The sequence below is a fragment of the Abramis brama genome (genome assembly GCF_963993115.1).
Source record: "Abramis brama genome assembly, chromosome: 3".
Classification (NCBI taxonomy): domain Eukaryota; kingdom Metazoa; phylum Chordata; class Actinopteri; order Cypriniformes; family Leuciscidae; genus Abramis; species Abramis brama.
The window spans coordinates 15,036,091-15,063,709 of record NC_139965.1 but is presented as its reverse complement, the minus strand read 5'-3'; the positions used below and the strand labels follow the sequence as shown (position 1 = coordinate 15,063,709).

Below are 27,619 nucleotides of genomic sequence, written 5' to 3'. Positions count from 1 at the left end.
CTTGTTCGCCCTAGCTAGCCTGGGGATGAAAAAAAATAAAGAGAAAACGTTGTTTTAGATCTAAACACATAGATGAATGCGTTAAACAAGCGTATTTGACCGTTATTGCATCTCTTCTGCTTTTACAGTTTCTCGCGCCATGTTTTAAAATGCCGTGTCAAGTTAAAAGTTCAACTTTTGTAAACGCGTCTCGACACCCGCGCTTTTTCCATTTTGTTTGCGTTTTAAAACATAATCGCGTTCCTTACTTTAGCTTACTGCAGTTTTAAAGCCCTCACTATCTGTTATAATATATACATGGACATAATACGTTGTTAACTTATAGCCTATATAGGCTATGTCTATGGGACTGCAAGTCGACAAGTTATAGTATGCCTGTGTAGGGACTAATTACATGCTTGATCAGTGATATTACTTTATTTGTGTTGCAAGTACATTACAAATTCATTACGAGTGTCTTCGAAACATACAGGCCATATACCATAAGTGTATTATATATATTTGAGTAAAAAGTATAGGCTATGCTCAGTAATACCTTTGGCTTAAATTCCAAATACTACAAATTACAATAATACAAATACAAAATGCAGATTAATAAACAAATATTACTTGGCTATACTTTGTACAATATACTATTGCATACTATAATGTATTTTGAAAGTATACTTCAATGCATTGTTACAATGATCATTTTCATCACACAGTTAAAAATATACCTAAAATATATATTTTAAGTAAAGTGCAAATAAACAGAATTTTTTTTCACTTCAAGTATATTTTTCTAAAATATATATTTTTAGAAAATATACTAAGGTACAATTATTTTAAAGCGTGTTAAAAGATCATGTATTGTGAAAATAGGTAAAAGCATGATGCTAATATACTTTCAATATATATTTTTAGGGGTTCAAGCATGAAATGCTGAAACCCTATTGTAATTGTAAGGATTCGTAAAACGCATCGTGCAGGACAAACCGTAAGGCCTAGAGACTTGAAACCTGGCCAGATGGTAGGCCTCAATTTGGGGACAACCTATCAGAGTATGACCCCGATTGGCCCATAGGTGGCGCTACAGCAACCAAAATTTCAAAATCGCTCATAACTCTTAGGCCGTTTGTCCCAGGGTCAAGTGTCTTATATCGTTGGAATCCTTGGCTCAAGGCGGACAAAATGGCTATCTCCGATTTGGATGTAGGCAGGGAAAATGTTCTGCTATGTCGAATTTTGTCCAAAACCTACTTTTGCGAACTAGTCCCTGGTTTTTCGCCCGATCGGAACCAAACCAGTCTAGGACAATTCTCTGGACTCTCTAGATCAATAATTATCAAAAAAAAGTTGAACTTTGGCATTTGGGTGGCTGTAACAGGGTCATTTAGAAAAGGGGCGTGGCAAAATACACTCAAAAGCCTATAAATCCCAAAGGAAAACTCAGAACTTCACCAAAATTGATGAGCATATGTGTCAGAACACGGTGAGGAAGCATGCAGAGTTTCATGGAGATCGGACCATAGGTGGCGCTATAACTGGCAAAAAGCCTTCATTCTTATTAGGGGTTCAAGCATGAAATGCTGAAACCCTATTGTAATTGTAAGGATTCGTAAAACGCATCGTGCAGGACAAACCGTAAGGCCTAGAGACTTGAAACCTGGCCAGATGGTAGGCCTCAATTTGGGGACAACCTATCAGAGTATGACCCCGATTGGCCCATAGGTGGCGCTACAGCAACCAAAAGTTCAAAATCGCTCATAACTCTTAGACCGTTTGTCCCAGGATCAAGTGTCTTATATCGTTGGAATCCTTGGCTCAAGGCAGACAAAATGGCTATCTCTGATTTGCTCGTCCTTCAGGCGCCAATTTCAAGTAAATTGCATTTTTTTTAAAAACCTATTTTTGCAAACTTCTCCTAGGTTTTTGGCCCGATCGGAACCAAACCACTGCAAGAGTATTCTCTGGAGTCTGACAATCAATAATCATCCAAAAAATTCAAATTTCAATTAACGGTCGATAAGGGGAACCAAAATATTTGATGGCACCAGGGCCACTTTTACTAAAACGGTTATAAATTGTGAACGGAAAGAGATTTTTTTTGTTAAACTTGGGATACATCTTCCTGAGCTCAACCTGAGATCACTTTAAAAAAAATCGCAACAATTGGCCACTTGGTGGCACTATAAAACGGTTATAACTTGTGAACGGAAAGAGATATTTTCGCAAAACTTGGGACACATGTTCATGAGCTCATTCTGAGGTCACGTGAAAAAAAATCATGACAATTGGCCACTTGGTGGCACTATAAAATGGTTATAACTTGTGAGCGGAAAGAGATATTTTATAGAGAGATATATTATAGTTGACATGAAAAAAAACGTGACAATTGGCCACTTAGTGGCGCTATAACAGTGAAAAAAATCATGAAAATAGCTATAAGCGCACCCAACTGTTAGTCTACTGAAAATTGGCACGCAGTGTCTTTGTCCAGGGTGCCATGATAGTCTATGAGAACATTGGTGTATCTCAAAAAACTCAGTATACGTCATTGGCACAATGCCTTGAAGGAGCCTTAGAAGTTTCAAGCCAGTGTTTTTTCACAGGAGTGACCTCCTAAGACTCCTGAATCCTTGCAGAATCCAACAATACCAAACATGACAGGTTTCGCCTTATGGTTTTTGTAAGTGTCATTTAGAGCTTTAAAAAATTGTGTTTATCTTCAAAGCCGTTAGTCCGATCGAGACAACAACAAAAAAACACAGGAAATTTGAAAACATAGGTAAATAGCTAAACAATAACGCCAAAATGTTAAAATTATGATAGGAACTGACAAAAAAATGAATTAAATCCAATCAATTTCACCCATGGATCATTTTGATGCTCTCACATGTTTGAAACAAACAATGATGGATTGTCATGAAATTTGTTTTGAATTGGGACTGGCGAATCCCCGTCCATACTGTCAATGACCATTCGCAAAGACCCGCCCACTTTAGTTACTGTCTGACAAGCGACGCCACTCTCACACCACACCAAGTTCTCACGCAGTGAAAAATACATTGCGGATCAGAGAGGAGACTGCGTGCTGACAGACAAGTACTTTTGATATGAAACAAATGGCGCTTTTCCACTACAGCCAGCTCGGCTCGGCTCGGCTCGGCTCGACTTGACTCAGCTTTGTTTGGTTTTCCACTGTGTAAAAGTTGTACCTGTACCTGCTTCCAGGTACTTTTTTTCGTACCACCTCCGGCGAGGTTCTAAGTGAGCTGGGGCAAGCTGAGGCGATACTAAAATGTGACGTGAAAACACGGCAGACTGCTGATTGGTCAGAGAGAATCGTCACTATTCACTGCGTCATCATTGCACGCGCCAGACGGAGTATCCTGAATAAAAAACAGCAAAAACAAAAACATCCAGAAACAGCATACACTCGATTTCCTTCATTGTCCATTGTGTGTGGCAGCGGATGTATCTCGCGTAGAAGATTAAGTCACGGCAGTTTCCTGCAGCGTCGCTATGACGACCAGGTACTATTGTGGAGGTACTATCTGCAATGGAAAACGGAGCGAAAAGCGAGCCGAGTCGAGTCAAGTTGAGTTGAGCTGGTACTGGTAATGGAAAAGCGCCAAAAGTCTCACCTTTCAAATGTAGTCATTTTTTAGAGACATTTAAACAATAAATACCGTTTTGTGACTGTTTAATGTGTCTGACAGATCGCTGTAGACTCAAGGCTCAGTTAAAGCTGCTCGTGAACCGATCATCTCTTCCTTCTAGTTAATTTATAGCATTAAAATAAACATGAATGAACATAAAAGGAATGTTGTTTTAAAGTGCTAAGACGTCAGTACACTTTGTTTTTCAAATTTAAATCCTCCAAAGTTAATCTACTAACTCTCCTGACTGCTTTGTGGGACAAAATGGCAGATTATGATTAGTCAGATCACCTGTCAATCAAACTCCCTGCGAAGGGTCAATTGAGAATGCCCGTGTGCACAATCCTGATCTAATCGACAACTTTGCAGTTGCACATAGGAAAGCCCGGAAAATCCCGCTATAATGTAAGAGAGCATCTTTTTTATGTATTTGGACCTAGGCCTAACAATGTGTTATGGTGCGCTGTCACCAGTGTTTTTTTTTTTGGTTTTTTTTGGTGAGCGTAGGCTCCTCCTGATTTTGTTAGTCATCTCATCTCTTATATGCTGTGTATGATCATATCCTGCCCTATTGATGGTAGCCTACTCGCGGACATTGCGTCATCAATGTCATCAATTGCGTCATCAAGGGGCCCGCCTTGATAATCCTACTTAAGTGCCCGGTGTTGGCTCGTTACGCCACTGAATATAATTGTCTAAACTCCTTATCAAAATTACATATTTACAACAAATTTGCCACATATATATAGGCACACTTTGAGTACTACTAATAAAAGTGGTGGAGATCAGGCAAGACTGTAAGAAGACTCAGGCAAAAAGGTGCTATAACTGTAAAAACGCTTTAAAACCATATATTTCCTATGGCAAACTGCATGTATTGGCTGTAAATTGACTTTTTCATCTATGATGGCAGTTGTTAAATGCTTGCTAAATAAAACGTAATGTCTTTTGATGCTTGTGTTCTTAAAGGCCTTAAAGGCCTTAACTGCTTGAACCCCGATAAATGCTGCTTGCAGCTTTAATTTGTTAGTATATTTGCAATGTACTATTAAAAAAAGGGAATATATTTTAAATACAATAAAGTATACTTTTTTTCATTAGCGATTATTTATTCTTTGCACCCCTTTAAACTGTTAAGCCCCCCCAAGAAAAAAATCCTGGAGCCGCCACTGCTTGAAACCTACACAGAAGTGAATTAAACGTTTATAGATATAGAGACTACATTCGTTCTGCGGTACCGTTGCTCTCACGGAATAGATAGACTATATGTGCTTATTTATATAAGCACATATAGTCTATATATATATAACTTTTTAGAGTTAAATAAAAAGTACCGTCTGATGAAATTCTGCAGATGTCAGTGCTTTCTCTCCATCCATGCAATAGATGCACACACTTGAATGAGTGCGGATTTCTAGTGCATTTACTTGAACTTCTTAGGTAATAGCTGTGATTTAACCCATTTGAGTGGACTGAATATGAATAAAGCTCTCTACGAACTTGACGTGCGATGCCGCGCTGACTGACATGTATGCGCATGAATCACTGTCACGCAATATTGTAAGTTACTGCATGATAATACATTTTTAACTAGCAGAATAATAATGCATCATGATACACATTAGGGCTGTAATCAACCAAAGAAAATCTAGGTCGACTGAAGTCCTGAAATTTTCGACTAAAAATCGTCTAAAAATGGTGTTAAGAAAAAAAAACGTTAAATTAATTAGCTGCGCACTGTGGCGCAGTACTTGGTAGCCTTGTTGTCCGCCTAAATGAATTAGAAATAAACATAAAAAACTAGTAGGCTATTTGCAGTATATTAAATTGTTTTCTGAACTTCAGAGGCACTTTAAGTATATTAAAGTGCCTCTGAACATTAACTATTGGCTTTACTTCTTCAAGTCAGCTGTCACTGTAGCGTGAAGCCAGTAGCATATAGCATTAGCTCCTAAGCCTGAGATAGGGGGCGTGGTTTCAGCAGCCAGGCACCTCAGCTCCACCCACGCCCCGCCTCTTTGCCCATTTTCTTCTTTTGCCACAGTGTCTGAAACTCCTACTGAGAACGACACCGTCTCTATGAACGACACCGTCTCTGAGAACGACCCTGTCTCTGTGAACGACACCGTCTCTGAGAACGACCCTGTCTCTGTGAACGACCCTGTCTTAGAAACGACACTGCCTCTGAGACTGACAGTGCCTCTACGACTGACTCCGACTGCATTGGAGCCTGTCACTGTATTAGAGACAGTCACTGCATAAATAAAAAATACAGTTTTCCTGAAATCATTCATGTGGAAGCAATACTGTCTTATTTCACTTATTTATTAAACACTAGGGGTGTAACAATATATTGTGTCACAATAAATACAAAAATGCAAAATACAAAAATGCAACAATATGTATCGTGGATAGTTCACCCAAAATAAATATTACTCTTCTATTTTATTTTTTTAATAATATGTATGTATGTATTTAAATCTGTAAAATACAACCTTTCTGAATTGTGATGCCAGATTATATAAAAATCAGTGTTTAATATATATCAGGACTCTCCATATATGGATAAATAAAAAATAAAAAAATGAGTAGGGTCATATGAGGATAACTGAGTCAAAGGTTATATTAATGTTTTGGCTTTGAAAATGATACAGGTATGATAAACATTCTCATGTAACTGAGCTCAACATTACTGTAGAATTTACTACAAATTCTAATAGCAAAACAGAACAAAAATCTGACACTGACAAGAAAGATGAAATGTACAGATGAGAGTTTACTCACGTTAGTTGAGACGCCATCATTCTTCTCACTGACGCATCCTTGCAGGCTAAAGGTCAAATCATGACAACTAACCATGATCCTTCGTCCGAATCGCTCTTCGAACGGCTTCACGTCAGGCTCGATGCCTGAGAAATCTAATCTCTGAAAAGAAAAAGGAAGATATATTAGATTGATTTTCATTAAAAGTTCAGACTGTCTTTCTAATAGCAGTACACTGTGCAGAATGGACTAACCTGCATCTCCGGATCGAGGGTGAAGATCTTCTGTCGGCCCTCATTCCTGCTCATTTTATTCAGCTGCTCAGTTTCTCTGGCATACTGGAGATAACAAGACAAAAACACTTTGCATTTGTAAAAGCTTATGCATTAATAAGACCAAAATTCACCAATTGTGTCATAAAGTATTTTAAGCATTGTGCAACGCATTAAACTCAACTTGACCTTCCATTTACTGAATGATGAATAAAATCAACTGCGATTTATCTCTTTCTTGATTTATTTTTTATTTTTATTGGATTGCCATGATTAAGACATTTATACACAAAACTGGACTAAGAATTCTAAATAATATATATTTTAATACCTGGACGCCACTCACTGAATTAAATGGTACAACATGTTGAGGACACGTGACAACAATGAAGCATACTTTGTTTTAAAATGTGTATTGTTGCATACCGTTCATTTTTTATTACAACAGCATTCAGTATAAACTGCACAGTAAGCAGCAGGCAGTAAGCCTGCCATGATTATTGATCAATTATCTCATTGTAGTTATTTGATCTAATCGCAATTATTTGAGATAACCACAATAATTGTGCTGTTTAAATCACATTTTGCAAAAGAATATTAAAAAAACACAAAAATAATCAAAGGTTTTCCTTCATACAAAAAAAAGGTTTATGGCTTTAATCATACTGCATTATTATATTATATTATATTATATTATATTATATTATATTATATTCACAGCATTAAGCTAAATCATATGGGCCTATTTTATTAAACATTTTATTATTATACTTATATACACTGGCAGGCCACTTTTTAGGTACACCTGTTCAACTGCTCGTGTGAACGGGAGATTCACATCACGGATGTTCAGCCGATAAACCTGCAGTAACTGCGTGATGCTATCATGTCAATATGGACCAAAATCTCCGAGGAATGTTTCCAGCACCTCGTTGAATCTGTGCCATGAAGAAGTAAGACAGTTCTGAAGGCAAAAGGGGTCCAACTCTCTACTAGCAAGGTGTACCTAATAAAGTAGCCAGTAAGTGACATGAAACACAGAATGACAATTAATTGGCCTAGTGACTGTCCTAGCAGTGTTCAAACCACTCCAGTTAGCATTGTAATTAGAGTACCTTCATTAGCTCTGGATGAAGACTCCGGCCAAAGCTCTCCGCAACATTTTCTGGTTTCCCCAGGCTACTGCTGTCGTCATCTGTTGGGATGAGACGTTTGTTAATCAAAAGGCGAACTGATTAATTCTACTGAGAGCGCATGCATAACAGACAAAAGATTATATTATCACGCAGTGGGTGAATATGGGCTTATCTTAGACACCAAGCAGAACAATGAAAACTTTCTTTAATCACGACTGACTGGTTCTTTTAACCCTCAGAGAGTCTTCGTTTAGCAGTCACACTCAGTGCCTTCCCGGTCAGAAGTGACCGGACACCTAAAAATGAAACTTCCTCCATCCCAGTAAAAACCAATGCAATTTATTTTTGTTCTATAATATTTATTCTTTTTAATTTAGTATTTTGAAACAATTTGATTGAACTTATTAATATTTATGCAATATTTATAGTCCATTTTTTGCCATTGAAAATATATATATTTTTTTAATTATTATTATTTTTTATTTATTTTTTTCTATGCTGTATTTTCGGTTAAAATAGAGACTAGGCTTTCAGAAAAAAATAAATAAATAAAAAAATAAATCAATTTATTAAACATAAAATTAAATAAATCATGTTATTGCATGGGTTTACCACTAGATGCCTGTAATAGCTCTAAATGGAGATGCTTGTGAATTCTAGTTGTTTTTGGACCAAATTACTTACTTTTAAGATGTGGATTGATTGTATTTTTTTAGAAATTCTCAAATAATACTTTTTGCCAAGGTTTATAACATTTTATTAATTATTATTTTAATAATTTTTATAATTATTATATTAATTATATATTTATATATTCATTATAATTATTAATTATGTTATGTTTTTCACTCTTGATGTTTTAGAGTTTCACCCCTTCATTGCTGAGCACTTTTTTTCTGCATCGTGGCCGATTTGTAGCGAATTTTTGTGTTTTTGTCAATTTCCCATTCATTTCCTATGGGGACATTTTTGACCGAAGACCATGAGTGTGACTATTTTTTTTACGACCACTTAGCATGCTCGGATCATGACCTCAATTTTTTTCTGTGTTCACATACCTAATGCCAGAAAAGTCACCAAGTTTTGTAACATTCCAATGAAGCTGTGATTTTTAAAAATTCAAAACAGATTTTTTGTAATCTGAATTTATTGGTGTGTATGTGTATAAAAGTGTGTTTCTATGTGTGTGTGTGGGGGTGGGGGTGAATTTTTTGCACTCTTGATGTTGTAGAGTGTCACCCCTTTACTGCGGTGTACTTTTTTTTAGAATCGTGGCCGATTTGTAGATTGTACAGACAAAAATTCAGAGAATTTTTGTGTTTTTGTAAATTTCCCATTCATTTCCTATGGGTCGGTCATTTTTGACCGAAGGCACTGAGTGTGACTATTTTTTTTACGACCACTTAGCATGCTCGGATCATGACCTCAATTTTTTTTTGCATACATATACCTAATGCCATAAAAGTCACCAAGTATCATAACCTTCCGATGAAGCTGTGATTTTTTAAAATTCAAAACAGAAAATTTTTCGGTCAGAAGTGACCGAAGACTCTCTGAGGGTTAAACAGTAAAAGTCAAAATCACATATTTGCTGATCAAGATATTTTTGAAAGTCAAACAAGTTGCTAAACTGCTCTGAGTCCACTGGAACAGAAAGCAGTAGCAGTAACTGTAATGTGTGCATGCGTTACTGAAAACACGTGTCAAATCAAGGACACTAGGTGGAGCTTTCTGAGGATTCAGATGTCCTCGTTTATTCAGAGAAGGTGCGCTGCTCGAAGATTTATCTCCACACTGAGGAGGAACATTTTTACATATTCTGGCACTTTTCCATATGGTACAGCTCAATCTCATGTATTAGATTTATTGTATAAACTATTATCTAACACAGGACATAAAATAGCTGCCTCTCCCCTGGTGATTTTGGCCTATATCCAGCAATTAAAATAAAACGTTAACATAATCTGTTCAATCGATATTCAATTCATTGCATTAATGTTTTAAGTTATTAACTTATTTTAAAGACCAAAAACATATTGTCCACATTTACTTTAAATGCAACCCTGTTAAATGCATTTTCTGAGGCTCCTTTCAAAGAAAAAATATTTTATACTATTTTGTATGCTGTTCATGGAAAGTGTCCTGTATACTATCAAGTCTGATGATAAACAAAAGGAATGGCTTCCCAAATAGGGACATGAAAAGAGGGGTATCATACAATCTGTTAAACTTAAGAGGAATGAAAACCAGATGAACTGGAAAGTGCGTGAAGACATCCAGCGCCTGTTGTGTTGTTATAGTTATGTTTAATTCTAATGCTAATAGTTATGGTTATCATATAATAACTGTTTCATTTCAATTCCAGAAATCTGAATTCTGCATATTAGTCATTCCAAAAAATGAAGAAGTTACAAATGTAATGCATGTGATTGAAAGCATAATTTAATTTCCTCATGACCATCACATGGAGGGTCTTAAAGAACATTGACTATAGTTTATACCATAGAAGCACAGGGAGTTGTTTATCAGTGTCTTTATTGTACAGGCCTAAAGTAGCATTCCCTTCACGACTCCTCTATGTGAACAGAGCCTCCCTAACATTTCAGAAATTTGCCATCACAACATAAATGATTTACTCAGAGTAGAGAACATTGTGTCTCCTATAATAAAAGAGCAGAAACTGTACTGTTATTATTATTCAGTGGTTCTTATTTAGAATACAGAGAAAACTTCAAGTTCAATAGGCTTTTAGAAGCCCCAAAATGAAAACAAATGAATGTTTTATTTAGCTGAATGGGAACTATGCAGCTCTTCAGGAAGTAGCACAGACCAGAATTTCCCTTCATTGCTGAAATACTTGTTATATGGTCATGTTGGAATAGTTTGAGTATTTAGTTCATGAATGAAGTGGTTTGTGTTCCAAGATGAAGAGAAAACTCTGAGAACAGCCAATTAAAAACTGTTTGTTGTTGATATTTTGGGAATGACATCATGTCTTTGATGATGATGATGATGCAGTAAGTTGTAGAGATGCACCGATTACAATTTTCTGGGCCGATTCCGATTTCCGATTTTTCATTAAGTTTGACCTGCCGATACCGATTTTAGCCGATTCCGATTTCATTTTTTCTAACCACTTTACAGCACACACAAATATTTATTTTATATCTTTTCTGTAATAGAACATTTTACAATTTGCATAGTTCACACACATCTAAAGTGCAGTGTTATGGAAGAACCATTTCCTTTTCACATTCAATATCCAATATTTTTTATATATGTATTTAACAAACTAAACGTCTGTATGAAAACAGGGAATGGCAATAAAATAATATATAAATAAAAAATAAAATAATATAGCCTTGCAGTATAAAGATATTTCTCAAAGCACACACACACACAGGCCTATTGCAATCACTTGTACAAACTGAATAATAAAACAAGTTTAAATGGGTACATTTTCTATAAATATTAGTCTTCGTTTTCTTTTCTGACATAGCCTACTCTAGTTCTTGTTAAAACAGGCAAAGTCTGTGCATTTTGGGCACTTTTTTGGTGAAACCCTATTTAGGCTATTTTGTCCATCAAAAGTGTGCTTTCCCTTTAATTGAGCGCGAGCAGTGCAGCAAATGGACTCGGCGCCGAAACACGCGCTTCACTGCTCGCGACGCTCCTGCTTGACGCTCACGCGCTGCTCCTGCTCCCGTTGTGAATGCACTCATTGATTAACATGCACGCCGAAAAAAAATACGCGCTTGCGGTCTGAACGGACGTAATTCACGAGGTTTTCTACATGTGTGTACCGTGTGCACGTGTGATGCTGATGTTGCGCGATGTTAATCATGCGGCGCCCGAGTGCATTTGACCGGCATAAAATTTGTCAGACTGACCGGCCGGTCGCCGGTCACGGCCGATCACGTGAAAATCGGCCAATTCCGGTCACCAGCCGATCAATCGGTGCATCTCTAAGTAAGTTGCATTACATCAAGGTCATGATGGTGGTCTCATGATGGAAAAGCTTAAAGGGATAGTTCATAAAAAAAATGTATACTCTTGCCCTCCCAAACCTGTCTATTATTATTTTATGGTGGAACACAAAATAAGAACATTTTAAAGTGCCCCTATTGTGCTATTTTAAAGTTTATTAATTTTGTTTTGGAGGTCTCCTTCAATAGGTTTACATGCATCCAAGGTCAAAAACACTTAAATTTTCTCATAATATACATTGCACATCACCTCAATTCTCAAAGAGTCTGAAAATGGTTAGATTGAAAATTCGGTCTCTCTAAACCCCTCCTTTCCGAGAGCTACTCTGCTCTGATTGGTCAGATTGCGCAGTGTATTCAGAGCCATAGAGAGAAAGAGTTGCGACACTCCCATAGACCTCCGTTGTAAAAAATGGCGGCGCTTTTAACCGCCTACTTCCGGGATTTGAAGATCGGATTAGTTCCAAACACTGTCATTTGGGCGTTGGACCCCATTCACTTACATTGCTGCGCGTTGAGTTGTTCCAGAGTTAAGTTGCTGAAATATCGACCTCTTTTGAATTGTCAACTGTCTATATTGTATCAGAGGCCCTTTGCGATGCTTATACTGGTCTTCATTTGTACATGCACAGCGTAATTATTTATATTTTATGTTGGTTGTTTCAACCAATTTTCAAGCACTGCCTGCTAGCTAGTTAGCTAGCGCGACTTCGTCAGCTGTGACAGTAAGAGTTCGGTAATGAATCGCTGCCACCTTTATAGCAACTTTTATTTAATTAATTTTTTTGGGATATACTAACTTTTCATTATGTTTTATTGTCTTGAGTGAAGCGGCTTGTGAGAACAATGCTGGACCTCTAGGATTGTTATGGCCATCACCAGTCCTGTCTGTTTCATGGATCACCTGCCCCTGTTATTTGTTTTTCTTGTTCACACACACACTCACACATTTTTGTTGTCTGTCATTGTTTAATAAAAAATATTTTATTTGAAAACCTTAATTTGTATCAGCCATGCTTAAATTCGTTTTTAATCTGTTATAGTTTTGATAATGTGTATGGCTTAATCTTAAAATAATATTCTTAGTCTTAACATGATCATGTTTCACGTTGTGGTCCTGGGGGTGGCCACTTTCATCAGAAGAAGTGAGCTAGCTTCTAAGCGAATTCTGAACGGACCGCCACGGCAGACCTCTTTGCGTGATCACGAAGGTAGGCTAATGGCTGAATCAAAATTTATAAGCAAAATCACGGGAATCAATAGCCTAATACAGCCCAGTTGTGCTAAAATAAATATCATGAGACGTCCATCATCAGATGAATGATATGGAAAAGTTAAGTTAGAGTCGCTAAAGCCAGTGCTACTACCCATTCGAACATGAACACTAAGCTTTTCCCTCCAAAAATATAGCCTAAAACGTATCTCCAAATGCAAAACTGACATTAACAAAATGCAATAACAGCTGAAAAAGTACTTGGGTGTGTGTTTTATTTTATATTTACCGTTCAATAATGCAATCGCTGCTGTCTGTCCCATAGAAGAACATGACAGCCAGCGTATGTTTTGGAACTATTGGGGCTTACATGAACCACGTGACAGCCATAGCGGCGACATCAAAGAGTGTCGCAACTCTTTCTCTCTATGGCTCTGAGTGTATTGTGATTGATCTACTCTTCTCTGATTGGTTAGATGGTGCAGTCTGTTGTGATTGGTCTACTCTGCTCTGATTGGCTAGATGGCCCAGTCTGTTGTGATTGGTCTACTCTGCTCTGATTGGTTAGATGGCCCAGTCAGTTGTGATTGGTCTACTCTGCTCTGATTGGCCAGATGGCCCAGTCTGTTGTGATTGGTCTACTCTGCTCTGATTGGTCAGATGGCGCAGTCTGTTGTGATTGGTCTACTCTGCTCTGATTGGTCAGATGGCGCAGTCTGTTGTGATTGGTCTACTCTGCTCTGATTGGTCAGATGGCACAGTCTGTTGTGATTGGTCTACTCTGCTCTGATTGGTCAGATGGCGCAGTCTGTTGTGATTGGTCTACTCTGCTCTGATTGGTCAGATGGCGCAGTCTGTTGTGATTGATCTACTCTTCTCTAATTGGTTAAATGGTGCAGTCTGTTGTGATTGGTCTACTCTGCTCTGATTGGCCAGATGGCCCAGTCTGTTGTGATTGGTCTACTCTGCTCTGATTGGTTAGATGGCGCAGTCTGTTGTGATTGGTCTACTCTGCTCTGATTGGTCAGATGGTCCAGTCTGTTGAGATTGGTCTACTCTGCTCTGATTGGTCAGATGGCGCAGTCTGTTGTGATTGGTCTACTCTGCTCTGATTGGTCAGATGGCCCAGTCTGTTGTGATTGGTCTACTGCTTACAGAGCGTGTCGGAAACGAAACACCCAATACCATATCTGAATTACAGCTCCGGATCTTCCTCAGCTCTTCATACACAGTGATACGAACAGTAACGATAGCATCGGTTCTACCGTTTCAACTCCAACACACTGCATTAAAGGTAATATCCGAAAAAGCATAATGGGGCACTTGCACTTGCTTTCAGAGTGTGTGTGTGTGTGTGTGTTACTTACCCAGAGAACCTTCAGAAGGTTCTGACCCGTTCCTCCTGTCCTCCATCGTGCTCAGTAAGGCCTGTTTCAGTGTGCTCACCCACTCCTCCATCTCGGCCTCGCTGTCGGCCGCCAGATAGTGACTGTAACGATCCTGCATCTTCAGCTCAAAACAGTGGCGCCGCATCTTGGAGCACTGCTAGAAATGTGCCGCGTTAGTCAGTGGAGGAATTTAATGTTGTGACATTAAGAGCTGTTTTAGGTTCTAATAGTAATGGGTGTTCAGTAAGAAAGATTCCTCCGTCGTGCTACTGATATTACACCCCAGCCTGAGGGCTGCTACGTACTGTCGGTAAACTTCCTGAGAAACGAATCAAACCAAGTTCAGACATTTCCTTCTGAAGTATGAAGATAAGTGGGTCAAAATAAGTTCTAAAATAAGAATTAAACTTAACAGGCAATGCACGTTTTGATAATAATTATAATTGTATCAGTAATTATAATAAACTTTTTAACAATAATAATAATACTTTTATTTATAATTATAATAATTATATTTTATTAATTTATATTTTCATCAATCGTTGTACGCCTCATTTGTAAGTCACTTTGGATTAAAAAAGTCTGCTAAATTCATAAATACAAATTACATATTTACATGTTACAATTTGTAATGCTAAAAACTTTTTAGGATTTCTGTAAGTAAATTGAGAGCATGTACCGGAACTACATCTATACAGGAGTCCAGATAGATGGAGCCTTTTGATTCTTTGTAGTTTTTTTCATCTTTGTAAGAATTCAGTATGTAGGAGCCATCAGGGAGTTGAGACAGGTAGAAATACCTCCTCTTGAACACCTGTGGAGGAAAAAAAAACGTGTGAAAAATGGAGGTAGTCCATTGAAAATAAACGGAAATAAACTAAGTAGCATTTAAACTGGCTTCACTCTCACACTACTATTAAAACGTTTGGATTTGGTAAGATTTGTGAAAGAAGTCTCTTATCAAGGCTGCATTTATTTGATAAAAAATACAATAAAACAATAATATTCTTAAATATTCTTACAATTATAATAATTGTATATTATATATTAGATGGAGACTCCATCTCCATCTACTTTATTTTAAAAATGTAATTTATTCCTGTGATCAAAGCTGAATTTTCAGCATCATTACTCCAGTCTTCAGTGTCACATGATCCTTCAGAAAACATTCTGATATGCTGATTTGCTGCTCAGTAACCATTTCTTATCATCAGTGTTGAAAAAAGTTGTGCAGCTTGACATTTTAGTCAACTTTTTTTCAGAATGCATGGATGCCATTGTATTGGATAAAAGCATATAATAATTATCTTTTGTCTTACTTTTGAACTGTTCATTTATTATTTTATAATTTGACACCTAACAAACACATTTTAGTGAAATGTCTCCTGATTTAACATCTATGGCATTCATACATTTTTATGAGTCCAAATATGTATTGAGGCCACTGATATAATACATTAGCTTCAAATTAAGCAATAAGCCCCGCGAAGCCTTACGTCCCATGACGCTTTGTGTGAATTATGGGTGTAACTTCCATTAAGCAGTAAACAATCAGTGAAACGCTCGCTCTATGAACGCAATACGTTAAAAAAGTGTCAAAATGTATATCACTGTAGTAATATATATCTGTATTATGTAACTTATGTTGCCTTAATCAAAAATGTTCATTAACTTCAGCATTGCGTGATACTATTTCAAAGTGATTTCCGTAATTTTGACAGATTATAAATTGTATTTTACCTGTGAAAACAAACCTGGAAAGAGACATGAGGATTTGAGGAGAATAACGAGAGATTTTTCGTGCATTCCAGTTAATTATTAATGGAATATATTGTAAATTAAAATCGGTAGAACAGACCACAAATGAGCAGTATATGTTGTATTTTTCATACTTTTACAGCGGATTGCAAAAGGAAAAAAGAAAATAATGACGAGGAAAAGAAAGCAGCGACTGAAAAGAGCTCTTGCCATAGATATTCTTGTTATAACATGTCACGTTAAAATACCAAGTATAACGTTATTCTCATGATGTCTGAAAATAAATCATGAAGGAAAATTGACAGCTCATCCAGTCAAACTGACGGATCAGCTTTATTTGTAGGACAACTTTATGATTTGAAATGATTCGTTTCAGCCCTTTTGAATGGAGGTTCCCCAAACCGGAAGTGCCACCCATAATTCAAAACACAGTAAGGTCGTCAGGAATAAGGTGGATAGTTCTATCCAACTATGGTTCCTCAAACTGTATTGATCAGCAGATGTACTAAGCAACAATAGCCGCGTTTCCATTACCCTTCAAATTGCGCAAATTGAAATTGCGAATTGAAAATACGCACAATGGAAACACGTCAATTTCGCAAAAACTCCCGTTTATCGCAAAAAAGTTTTTACGCTCTCATGAGGTGGTTTTTCAGGCAATTCGAAAAAGGAATATTTCGCAAACCTGCAATGGAAACAGTTTTTGCGCATTTACAGTCACCTGACTTAGAAGACGCGGTGTGTTTGAGGTCCATGTATAGCTACACAAATAATAATAATTTTATATTATTTTATTCTAACATTTAATAGGCTATATTTAGAAGACGCTTTTATGCAAAAAAGGAAGCTGAGTGTGGAGCGCGCACTGCATGACACGGAGGCGCGAGCGCGAACACTTGCATTTTCCTATCAACAGTGGAAACAACTTAAAATACTCTATCATTTCTGGTCATACAGAAAATAATAATACATTATTCTCAAAATTTGTGTAAACTCACAATAACAAGAAAACGTTGTGCTTTTGTAAAATAAAAGAAAACAATCAGACGCACTTTCATGATCTCCGTAAACTGGAGCGCGAGAACTGAAACAAAATGTAGGCTAAAGCTTGAAATGTCCACTTTAAAACGAACAAATTCGAATCGAAGGCTAATACCTTCTGATTATGTAATCCGTCTGCTTAACAGCGGAGATGGAGATGTGATTTTAGCCAAAACAATAGTTTATTAATAATATTAATGGCTCTTCTCATTCAGCACTGCGGGAAAAACATCAATTCCAGGTTCTAATTTGGCCTTAGAAAACCAGTAAAATCGACATGTTTTCCATATTAATTTGTGAATATTTTAAATGTTTAATAAAGGGGCAAAAAGTCATAAACTGAAAAAAAATCTGAAAATTCGTCGATATTTACTTTTTTGCGCAGCAGTTGGTCTAGCCAGTTCAAATTAAAATTTTGGTGACACAAAAGTAGCCTACATGGATCGTTTGGACAGAATACGAGACAGAGTTCTTTATTAAATTAATAAAAGAAACAATACTTAGCCTATAGGAATACTGGATTCTAAATCTCAAATAAATGCCACAATCAAAGATCGGAGCAGAAATGAGGGTGAAACACTCAGAAACTGCTTAGGCTTTATGTGTCGTTCGCAGTATAAGGGTCTTTCCTGCCATTAATGCTTGGATAACACGCCACGTCTCCTTCGATTGATAATAATAATAATGTCTAATGCGGTGGCTGTGATATTATATAAACCAACGTCCATATTGCCGTGATTTTTGGAATGACTTATCGCGAGAGAAAAAAGGACGTGTTAGTCGCATAACATCGGTTAATGGAAACACCGTCATTTCGCAATAGTTTTTTATCGATATTTAGATAATAGCGCAAAACATTTGCGTAAATCTGTAATGGAAACGCGGCTAATGACTGCTTTTAGAAAAGGTGTGCCGATGATTCCACGAACCTTCATAGAGACAGACAGACTGCTGTTGATGTTGGCCTTCTGGAGCCAGCCCTGCTTCATTACTCCTCCTCTCTGAGAGCAAAGAGATGACGAGTCCTGAAACACACACACACACAGAGAGTATGAACTGATGAAGCAGATAAACTGAATGCAAAGACTCAGATCAATGTACATCTATGAGCGCTACCTATCTACCTTAAAGATAGATCAAATGCTCTGACACAAGCATGAACTCTGTGTGTTGTGCATTTACAAACCTTTATGCAAATAAGTTAGTTATCCCTCGCATAGTAACTCAACATCACACACATTAACACAATACAATAATCATGCAAAACACAGCTTAAAGAGTAATATATGCTTAAAGATGCTTTGAATTCTGTGTGTGTGTGTGTGTGTGTGTGTGTGTGTGTGTGTGTGTGTGCATGCTAATTTAATTGAAGTGGCCTGGCGTCCTTTATGACTGTGCTTTTCTCTAGCTCTCCACTGTAATATAATTGTCCGAATGCCCTTCTCCACTCTTCCCTCCAGCATTTCTCATTCCCTCCCTCTCTTTCTGTTCCTAACAGCCCCTCTGAGACTGATCAATTGCTTTCACCCTGTTCTCCCTTCTGAGTCACTCAGCTAATTGATTAAACTAAATGGACATGACACAGCCAACATGATATACTGTACATACACTACCAGAAAGTTCAAAAGTTTGGGTTTGGTATGATTTTGTAATGTTTTTGAAGGAAGTCTCTTCTGCTCACCAAGGCTGCATTTATTTGATCAAAAATACAATAAAAACAGTAATATTGTGAAATATCATTAGAATTTTAAACAAAAAAAAGTATAATATATTTAAAATGTAATTTTTTCCTGTGATCAAAGCTGAATTTTCAGTATCATTACTCCAGTCTTCAGTGTCACATGATCCTTCATGATCATTCTGATATGCTGATTTGATGCTCAAGAAACATTTCTGATTATTATCAGTGTTTGCTGCTTAATATAATTGTGGAAATGGTCATACATTTTTCTTTGATGAATAAAGTTCAAAAGAACAGCATTTATTTGACATAAATCTTTTGTAATCGATTTGCAATCTTTTGTAATCGATATCAATCGATTTAATCAAATTAATTAATAAAAGTATTAATTTATTTAAAAAAAAAATCTTAACGGCCCCAAACTTTTTGAACGTTAGTATAAATATACAAAGGTATATATGAGGTACTATGACAGTAATATAATTCATATTCATTGTTGATCTAAGGACTAAGTCATGTAAATACAGCAAACTATGAGGTATGGGATGTAAATGAACATTATTCTATAAAATATCTTATGTGTTCTGCAGAAGAAAGGAATGCCTACAGGTTTGGAATGACATGTGGGTGAGAATATTTTCATTTCGCAACTGAACGAGATGCTGAATTCTTTCTCATATCATTGCCTTATTTTTGTGCATGTCTTGGCTTCATTGGCCTCTCTTTAGCCCATAAAAGACTATCCATGTCTAAACATGTACATACACACAGATTCAGACGCACATGCACACACACACAGGGTGGAGAAGCAATCTTTTTGCCCTGTAATCACCAATCCTTACATCTAATTTTATCAAGATCTGCTGGACACTTTAGTGTGTGTCTATTAATAGACCACGAGGGTCAGGTTGCATGTAATGGGCCGCCTGGCCTTCATCTCTACATCTGATTATAGGACCTCACAGAAGCATCGTAACATTTACAGTGCGGTCTGAGGAGAAGGACAATATCTATCATGAATGCAATAATTGATCATGAAAATACAATAAATGTGTGACTTTTTAACCTAAAAGCATTTCAGAGAGATCGAAAATTCAGTACTTTTCAACTATCTACAAATATTTTAAAAAATAAGTATTTTTTTCAAATTTTTTTGATTGGATACAGTCCTTTTTAGACAGTTATAAAGCTGTTTAGTCATGACGACAATTTGTCGGCCAACTCAAACATTTCTAATGGATCTTTAGAACAGTGTCTTGATATATGATTGAAATATGTTCTGTGGTTAACATTACTTGAAGAGACATTCCTGTTTTGTGCTACGACACACTTAGATGTCAAACATGGATTTTGAAAATTCTGTTTGCTTTAAAAACGTATGATGATAATAATAATTTATATAAAGGCTCAGTTTTTTATCTTGACCTTGAATAAATCTCTTCTTTTATCTGTGACAAAATGAGCAAAGCATTTTTATGCAAGAAAAAAGGCAAGGCTACACTTTTATTATAAGGTGTCATTGTTACAGTGTAATTATATATTTAAGTACTGAGTAATATTAAGCAACTACATGTACTTACTATAGGGTTAAGGTAGGATTAGGATTTGGTTGAGGGTTGGTTGCATGTAATTATGCATAATTTACTGTTATTACTATGGTAAGTACATGTAACATATATGTAACAAGGACACTGGAAAATAAAGTGTTACCAAAGGCAATTTATTGTTTGATTCTGGACATAATTAAAAATGCTTTTAAGAAAAGCTTTTTTTAAAACAAGAAAATGAAAAGAGGCAGTGCAATATCCTGCACTCAGTTTTTCACCGTCACACATTAGCGTCTCTTACCTCCTCCCCCTCATCCACCTCAAACACTTGGCTGGGAAGCTTTTCCATCTTCATCCCTTTACTGCAAGACAGAAAAAGTAGCTTACGCAAACTTTGCAAATAGCACTGCAAAACCTTTGGCAAAAAAAGCAAACTCTGACATACCAGGGCAGCGTCCGGAAATCTCCAGAGTAGGCCTCATAATTATAGTTGATGACGTGCCAGTTGGTGTTGTACATCTTAATGCACTGCCAAAGAGCATAAGCATTGCTCAAGTACTCAATCACATGATCAGAAACACAGCAAAATATGAAAAACAGGAAAATGTGATCTCATATTTTTTTATCTGGAAAACTGCAGGCTTGCTCTTGTTTTGGCATTGTGAGGTTCTTTACCTCTTTGGCGAACAGGCTTTTTGCTTCGTTCTCTGCATTTTGAGGAACTGAAGATACAATGGTTCTCCTTTGACGATCAATCTGTGCCTCCTAGATAGATAGATAGATAGATAGATAGAAAGGCAGATAGATAGATAGATAGATAGATAGATAGATAGATAGATAGATAGATAGACGGAGACAGACAGACAGACAGACATATAGATAGATAGATAGATAGACAGACAGACAGACAGACAGACAGACAGACAGACAGACAGACAGACAGACAGATAGATAGATAGATAGATAGATAGATAGATAGACAGACAGACAGAGAGACAGACAGACAGACAGACAGACATAGATAGATAGACAGAAAGGCAGATAGATAGATAGATAGACAGAAAGGCAGATAGATAGATAGATAGATAGATAGATAGACAGACAGACAGACAGACAGACAGACAGACAGACAGATAGATAGATAGATAGATAGATAGATAGATAGACAGAAAGGCAGATAGATAGACAGACAGACAGACAGACAGACAGACAGACAGATAGATAGATAGATAGATAGATAGATAGACAGACAGATAGACAGACAGACAGACAGACATACAGATATATAGATAGATAGACAGACAGATAGACAGACAGACAGACAGACATACAGATATATAGATAGATAGACAGACAGACAGACAGACAGACAGACAGATAGATAGATAGACAGACAGATAGACAGACAGACAGACAGACATACAGATATATAGATAGATAGACAGACAGACAGACAGACAGATAGATAGATAGACAGAAAGGCAGATAGATAGATAGATAGATAGATAGACAGACAGACAGACAGACAGACAGATAGATAGATAGATAGATAGATAGATAGATAGATAGATAGATAGATAGATAGACAGATAGATAGATAGACAGAAAGGCAGATAGATAGACAGACAGACAGACAGACAGACAGACAGACAGACAGATAGACAGACAGACAGATAGATAGATAGATAGATAGACAGATAGACAGATAGATAGACAGACAGACAGACAGACAGACAGACATACAGATATATAGATAGATAGACAGACAGACAGACAGACAGACAGACAGACAGATAGATAGATAGACAGAAAGGCAGATAGATAGATAGATAGATAGATAGATAGATAGATAGATAGATAGATAGATAGACAGACAGACAGACAGATAGATAGATAGATAGACAGACAGACAGACAGATAGATAGATAGATAGACAGAAAGGCAGATAGATAGATAGACAGACAGACAGACAGACAGATAGATAGATAGATAGATAGATAGACAGACAGACAGACAGACAGACAGACAGACAGATAGATAGATAGATAGATAGATAGATAGACAGACAGACAGACAGACAGACAGACAGACAGACAGACATAGATAGATAGACAGAAAGGCAGATAGATAGATAGATAGATAGATAGATAGACAGAAAGGCAGATAGATAGATAGATAGATAGATAGATAGACAGACAGACAGATAGATAGATAGATAGATAGATAGACAGATAGATAGATAGACAGAAAGGCAGATAGATAGATAGACAGACAGACAGACAGACAGACAGATAGATAGATAGATAGATAGATAGATAGATAGATAGACAGACAGACAGACAGACAGACAGACAGACAGACAGACAGATATATAGATAGATAGACAGACAGACAGACAGACAGACAGACAGACAGATAGATAGATAGACAGAAAGGCAGATAGATAGATAGACAGACAGACAGACAGATAGATAGATAGATAGATAGATAGATAGATAGATAAAAAAATGATTTATGTTGTTTAAATAGTAATCTTATATTTTGTAATATTTGCTATGTAATATTAGGCTTTGTAAAGTCAGGCCTGCCAAATTAGATTTGTAGGATGCCTGCACAAGATTGAGGACTTGATCCAAACAAATAAACCGCAGGAAATGTGCTTGTGACGGACTCACTGAAACATCGTCAGCTGGCCACAGCAGCAGGTCTCTCTGCGGATCACTGTGGATCTGAGCTTTCCTCTGGAACACCACATTCTCATAGTCCAGCGGCTCGATGATCTTCGGCTGCTCCTGCAAACACACGCGATGTGGATCAGTGAATCTGAACAGACTAAATTTGTTTAATCTGTTGTGCTTGTTAGTGTAGCTTACAGTGATTTGAAAGCTCTGCCTGTGAATATAGCAGACACAGCTTACTGCCCCTCTACACCCTTTCCACACAAAACAAATGAGTTCAAGGACTTCCGATTTCTTACGTTTTAAGCCTTTGAGTGTGGTTCAAAGCTTTATCTCGATTGCTTTCCCTTTCCAGCTTCCTTCTAAAAGAGAATCATGTGTTAAAGCTTAAACACACACTACTGACTCAGCTGACATGCCCGTGTCATGGTCTGAGCGTTTCCACCAAAACAGACCATGTGGGATGATTCATTTCATTTAAATATTCAAATGATTCATTTCAAATATCTCACATTTCATAAATGAATTATTTTGCACCACTTTAACCCATGTTGCACAGTACCAAATGGGAATTGCCAAAGAGATGACATTTCAGCTGACTTGCTGGCAACCCTTGTTAGAAAAGAAAACCTTCAATTTGTTTTTAGAGAGATATAAAGTTTCAGAGATATAAAGAGGAAGTTACAGTTTCATAACTATAGTACTTGGGGTTTAGATAAAAACTGTTCTGTTCAAAGTTCAGGTCTGGTTAAAGCTGCTCATTGTTTCTCGTGTTTAAAGCAGTTCAGCTCTGACAGGATCAGTGTGGATTAAACCCATAATCACATGGGTCTTTTGCGAATATTTCAACTGAAATCAAAGTAATAAAGGAAAAGTCCAAATTAAAGCAATTTCAACTAATCCTTTTTAGAAATCATCTTGTGGAAACTTCTCCTAGCTTGGACGCTGCAGCCAGAAAATGCTTAAAGTTCCCCTATTATGCTTTTTTCGAACATTACCTTTCATGCAGTGTGTAATATTGCTGTATGTGAATGTAAAAGGTCTGCAAATGTTTACAGGTCAAAGTGCACATCAAATAAAGTTATTGTCTCCTAAAAAAATTATAGATTCTGAACTGTTGAAACGAGTCGTCAGCAATTCCAGTCTCACTTCCTGTTACAAACCTACGTAACAATGTAACAAATTTGCATAATGCCAGTCTATGGTCTTTGGCGAACAACGTCAACCTTCAAACGCTGTAGTTGTAGCTGATGAGGCCTGAAAGTGTTTGGTTCGTGTTGTAGACATGTTGAGAAGACGCTGTTTTCAGCTCAGAGAATCCACTCTGATGCACTTCAAAAGGACGAGGACTCGCGCTAAAATTGATACAGAAAAAAATTACGCCATCGTTCGTTTCACTGTGTATGAATGAAGTGCTGAGGAAGATCTGGAGCTGAGATTCAGATATGGTAATGAGCGTTTGGTTTGCGGCGCGCGCTGCAAGCAGTAGACCAATCACAACAGACTGGGCTATCTGACCAATCAGAGCAGAGTAGCTCTCGAAAAGGAGGGGTTTAGAGAGACTGAACCTTCGAACGAACTCTTTGACAAACGAGTTGAATGCTTATGTTTAGGAGAACTAACAATTGTATTATACAAACAAGTCAAGATTCAGGACTAGGGGTGTGCGATATCACGGAAAGAAAACAGAGAAAATTGAGAGAAAATCTGTTCGTCAAATGCGTGTATATTAGACTCGTTGCGTGCAGGTCTTAAAGCGACAGTAGCCTAATAGTAAACATGCTGCCGCTTGTCCTTAAAGAGATAGTTCACCCAAAAATAAAAATCATTTTTTTATATTAAAAATATATATATTTTATATTATATATTTTCATAATTGTTAATTTTAATTACTTTCTTCAATGCTACTGTTAAATACACCTACTGTAGCTGAAAAAATAAAGTACTGTTTATTTAATGTGTATATTAAATTGTGTATGTGTTACGTGTATATTTGTTCTTAATTTTTAATAACAAAGAAAATAATGACAAAGATTTTTATCTTCGCCATTGGCCACACAATGGCCTAAATGTCTGCCATTCTTTTTTATTTTATATTTGTTCCCTATACGGCTTTGTCTTTAAAATAGGGACATTACTTTGGCTGTAATGCTCAGTCACTTGCAAAATTGTAAAACCAACATGAAAAAGAATTATGATAAAATCGTGAATTGTGATTTTCCTGAAAAAAAATTGTGATGTGATATTTTTGCCATATCGCCCACCCCTACTCAGGACCAATGCGCACTACCGTTCAAAAGTTCTGTTAAGTTGCTAAAGTTTTTAATTTTTTTGAAAGATGTCTCTTATGCTGCATACATTTCTGAATACATTTGATCAAAAAACAGTACAAAACAGTTATAATGTTACATTTTATTACAATATAAAGTAACTGTTTTCTATTTGAATACATTTTAAATAATAATTTATTTCTGGCAAAGCTGAATTTTCAGCATCATTACTCGAGTCGTCAGTCACACGTTCCTTCAGAAATCATTCAAATTTGATTTGCTGCTCAAGAAACATTTCTTATTAATATATTCAATGTTGAAAAAATTATAATCATAATCATTTTGTGATAAATTTGGTTCAGAATTCTTTGAAAGTTAGAAGAAAAAAAAGCATTTGTCAACAATGTCAAAGTCATAACTGTCACTTTTCATCCATTTAATGCAACCTGGCAACATAAAAGTAGGTCAATTAAACTTTTGAACAGTAAAAATTGCACTATATGTTTTGCTTTCATTAATTGTCTTGCTTGAGAAACAACAGCACAAAATAAACCCAGACAAAAACAGCCATACATCAAATACCATCTCTTTTAATACACATAAATACTTCCTGTGTTTTCTAAAGCACATACACAAGAGCTGACAACCAATGCGAGTGTTTCTGCAGCAACTTCCTGTCATGTGTCATACCACATAGAGGCAGAAAACCACAGCCAGTCCAGCTGCAACAGAGCATGAGTTACAGCGAAGTTCTGTTGGCTTGTGACTTCACTCTCTCTAAACTGCCCTTTCAACCAACTTCCCCAGTGGGAATTCTTGCATATTCCCCAATCCAAGTCCTGTCTCTCGCTGCAAGCCAAGCGTTAAATTCTCAGGGCCAAGGTTAAGCTACCTTATCGTGGCAGGACGAGCTTCTTAATGCCAAAAATAGCCCAACCTCTGCAAAAACAACCACAAGGCCTCAGATCGTTTAAAAAAAGGGTTTTCAACGTCAACCCTGTTGAGGTCAGAGAGGAACTGAAGAAGAAGAAGAATCACAGGCCATCAAACCACAGGCTGAGGTATAAGGAAATATGAGCCAGATCACCGCTCACAAGCTCATGGGCGTTGGCGCCACGCACGTTTCAGTCATGTTATTTCCGTATGCAAGAACTCAAAATGAAAATGTAAAGGGGCGACAAAGTGGGCGACATAAAGAAACCATGACCTGAGCCCGTCTACTGGGTGGTTAATGTACTCTCCAGATGTGAGGCTTTGGCTCCGCAGACAACAGCTGATGTGCATTAGGCCACTGTGTGTAAACACATACGCCAGCATTCGAACTGAACGGCCACGGCCTCCGTCTGAACCTCTGCAATACTATGCCAACACAGATCTGAGCTTTTTTCTGTATCTTGACAAGTCTTTTGCAAAGCTTATCTTGTCTTGTAAATCTTGTGGAGGACCACATGCTTTGTGGTTCTGTGAGCATTTGAGGTCCAACATTTGAAAGCATATTTATATCCAGCAAATCCGGTGCAGCAAACATAGCATAAAACATTTCGACTTAGCAGTTTACACTTAACTTTCTGCAGCTTGGCCAAAACTGACCCATATTTAAAGCAGGGCTGTCAATAGATTAAACATTTGGTTACATTTTATTTTAAGGTGACGTAGTTACATTGTACTTACTCAAATAAGTACTGAGTAATAATATTAATTAACTACAAAGAGTTGCGCTTAGGGTTAGGGTCTGGTTTATGGTTAGTTACTTGTAATTATGCATTATTTAGCCTACTGTTATTACTAGTAATTACATGTAATAACGTGTAAGTTAACTACGAAATAAAGCGGTACCAAAATTTGTATCGATTAATCGCACATCAATCCTATACTTATCATGAAATTAAGCATACACCATTTATCTTGCAATTCTCATAAAACTATTTTTCTGCAAGCTTTTTTTCAAGGTAAATTTAGGTTTCTTTCCAAAAAAAAATATCCCTTGGAGACTCCAAATCACAAACTGATATAAATGGTCCATATAACTTCCATGAATTTATGCACACCAAAGAACACACACACAAAAAACATCACAGAACAAAACTTTTCAGAATTCAGTGTTTATGTGTACAGTGCAAGGACTCGCGCGCGCTTACTGTACGACTCCTGTATGCAACTTCAATCTTCTTTACCTTGATTGTAATCCTCATCCATCAGAACTTTACTAGCAAGACGCTGGTTCACTTTATCCAGCTGAAAAATG

The 27,619-nt window shown here is 36.9% G+C and overlaps 1 protein-coding gene across 4 annotated transcripts in view; it reads right to left on the bottom strand.

Moving 5' to 3' along the window:
* dock11 (dedicator of cytokinesis 11) overlaps positions 1-27,619 on the bottom strand; it is a 131,358-nt gene that overhangs the window by 101,385 nt on the left and 2,354 nt on the right. For 2 of the 4 annotated variants that reach the window (XM_084110039.1, XM_084110041.1), the window contains exons 2-11: positions 23,102-23,218; positions 21,102-21,191; positions 20,872-20,954; positions 20,728-20,788; positions 18,128-18,223; positions 15,079-15,213; positions 14,379-14,556; positions 7,792-7,871; positions 6,659-6,742; positions 6,426-6,566 (exon numbers count right to left, since the gene is read on the bottom strand). In XM_084110039.1, the coding sequence (XP_083966165.1) occupies positions 6,426-6,566; positions 6,659-6,742; positions 7,792-7,871; positions 14,379-14,556; positions 15,079-15,213; positions 18,128-18,223; positions 20,728-20,788; positions 20,872-20,954; positions 21,102-21,191; positions 23,102-23,218 (1,065 nt within the window). The remainder of the gene's footprint in view (positions 1-6,425; positions 6,567-6,658; positions 6,743-7,791; positions 7,872-14,378; positions 14,557-15,078; positions 15,214-18,127; positions 18,224-20,727; positions 20,789-20,871; positions 20,955-21,101; positions 21,192-23,101; positions 23,219-27,619) is intronic. The other 2 variants (XM_084110040.1, XM_084110042.1) reach the window with 1 other exon arrangement.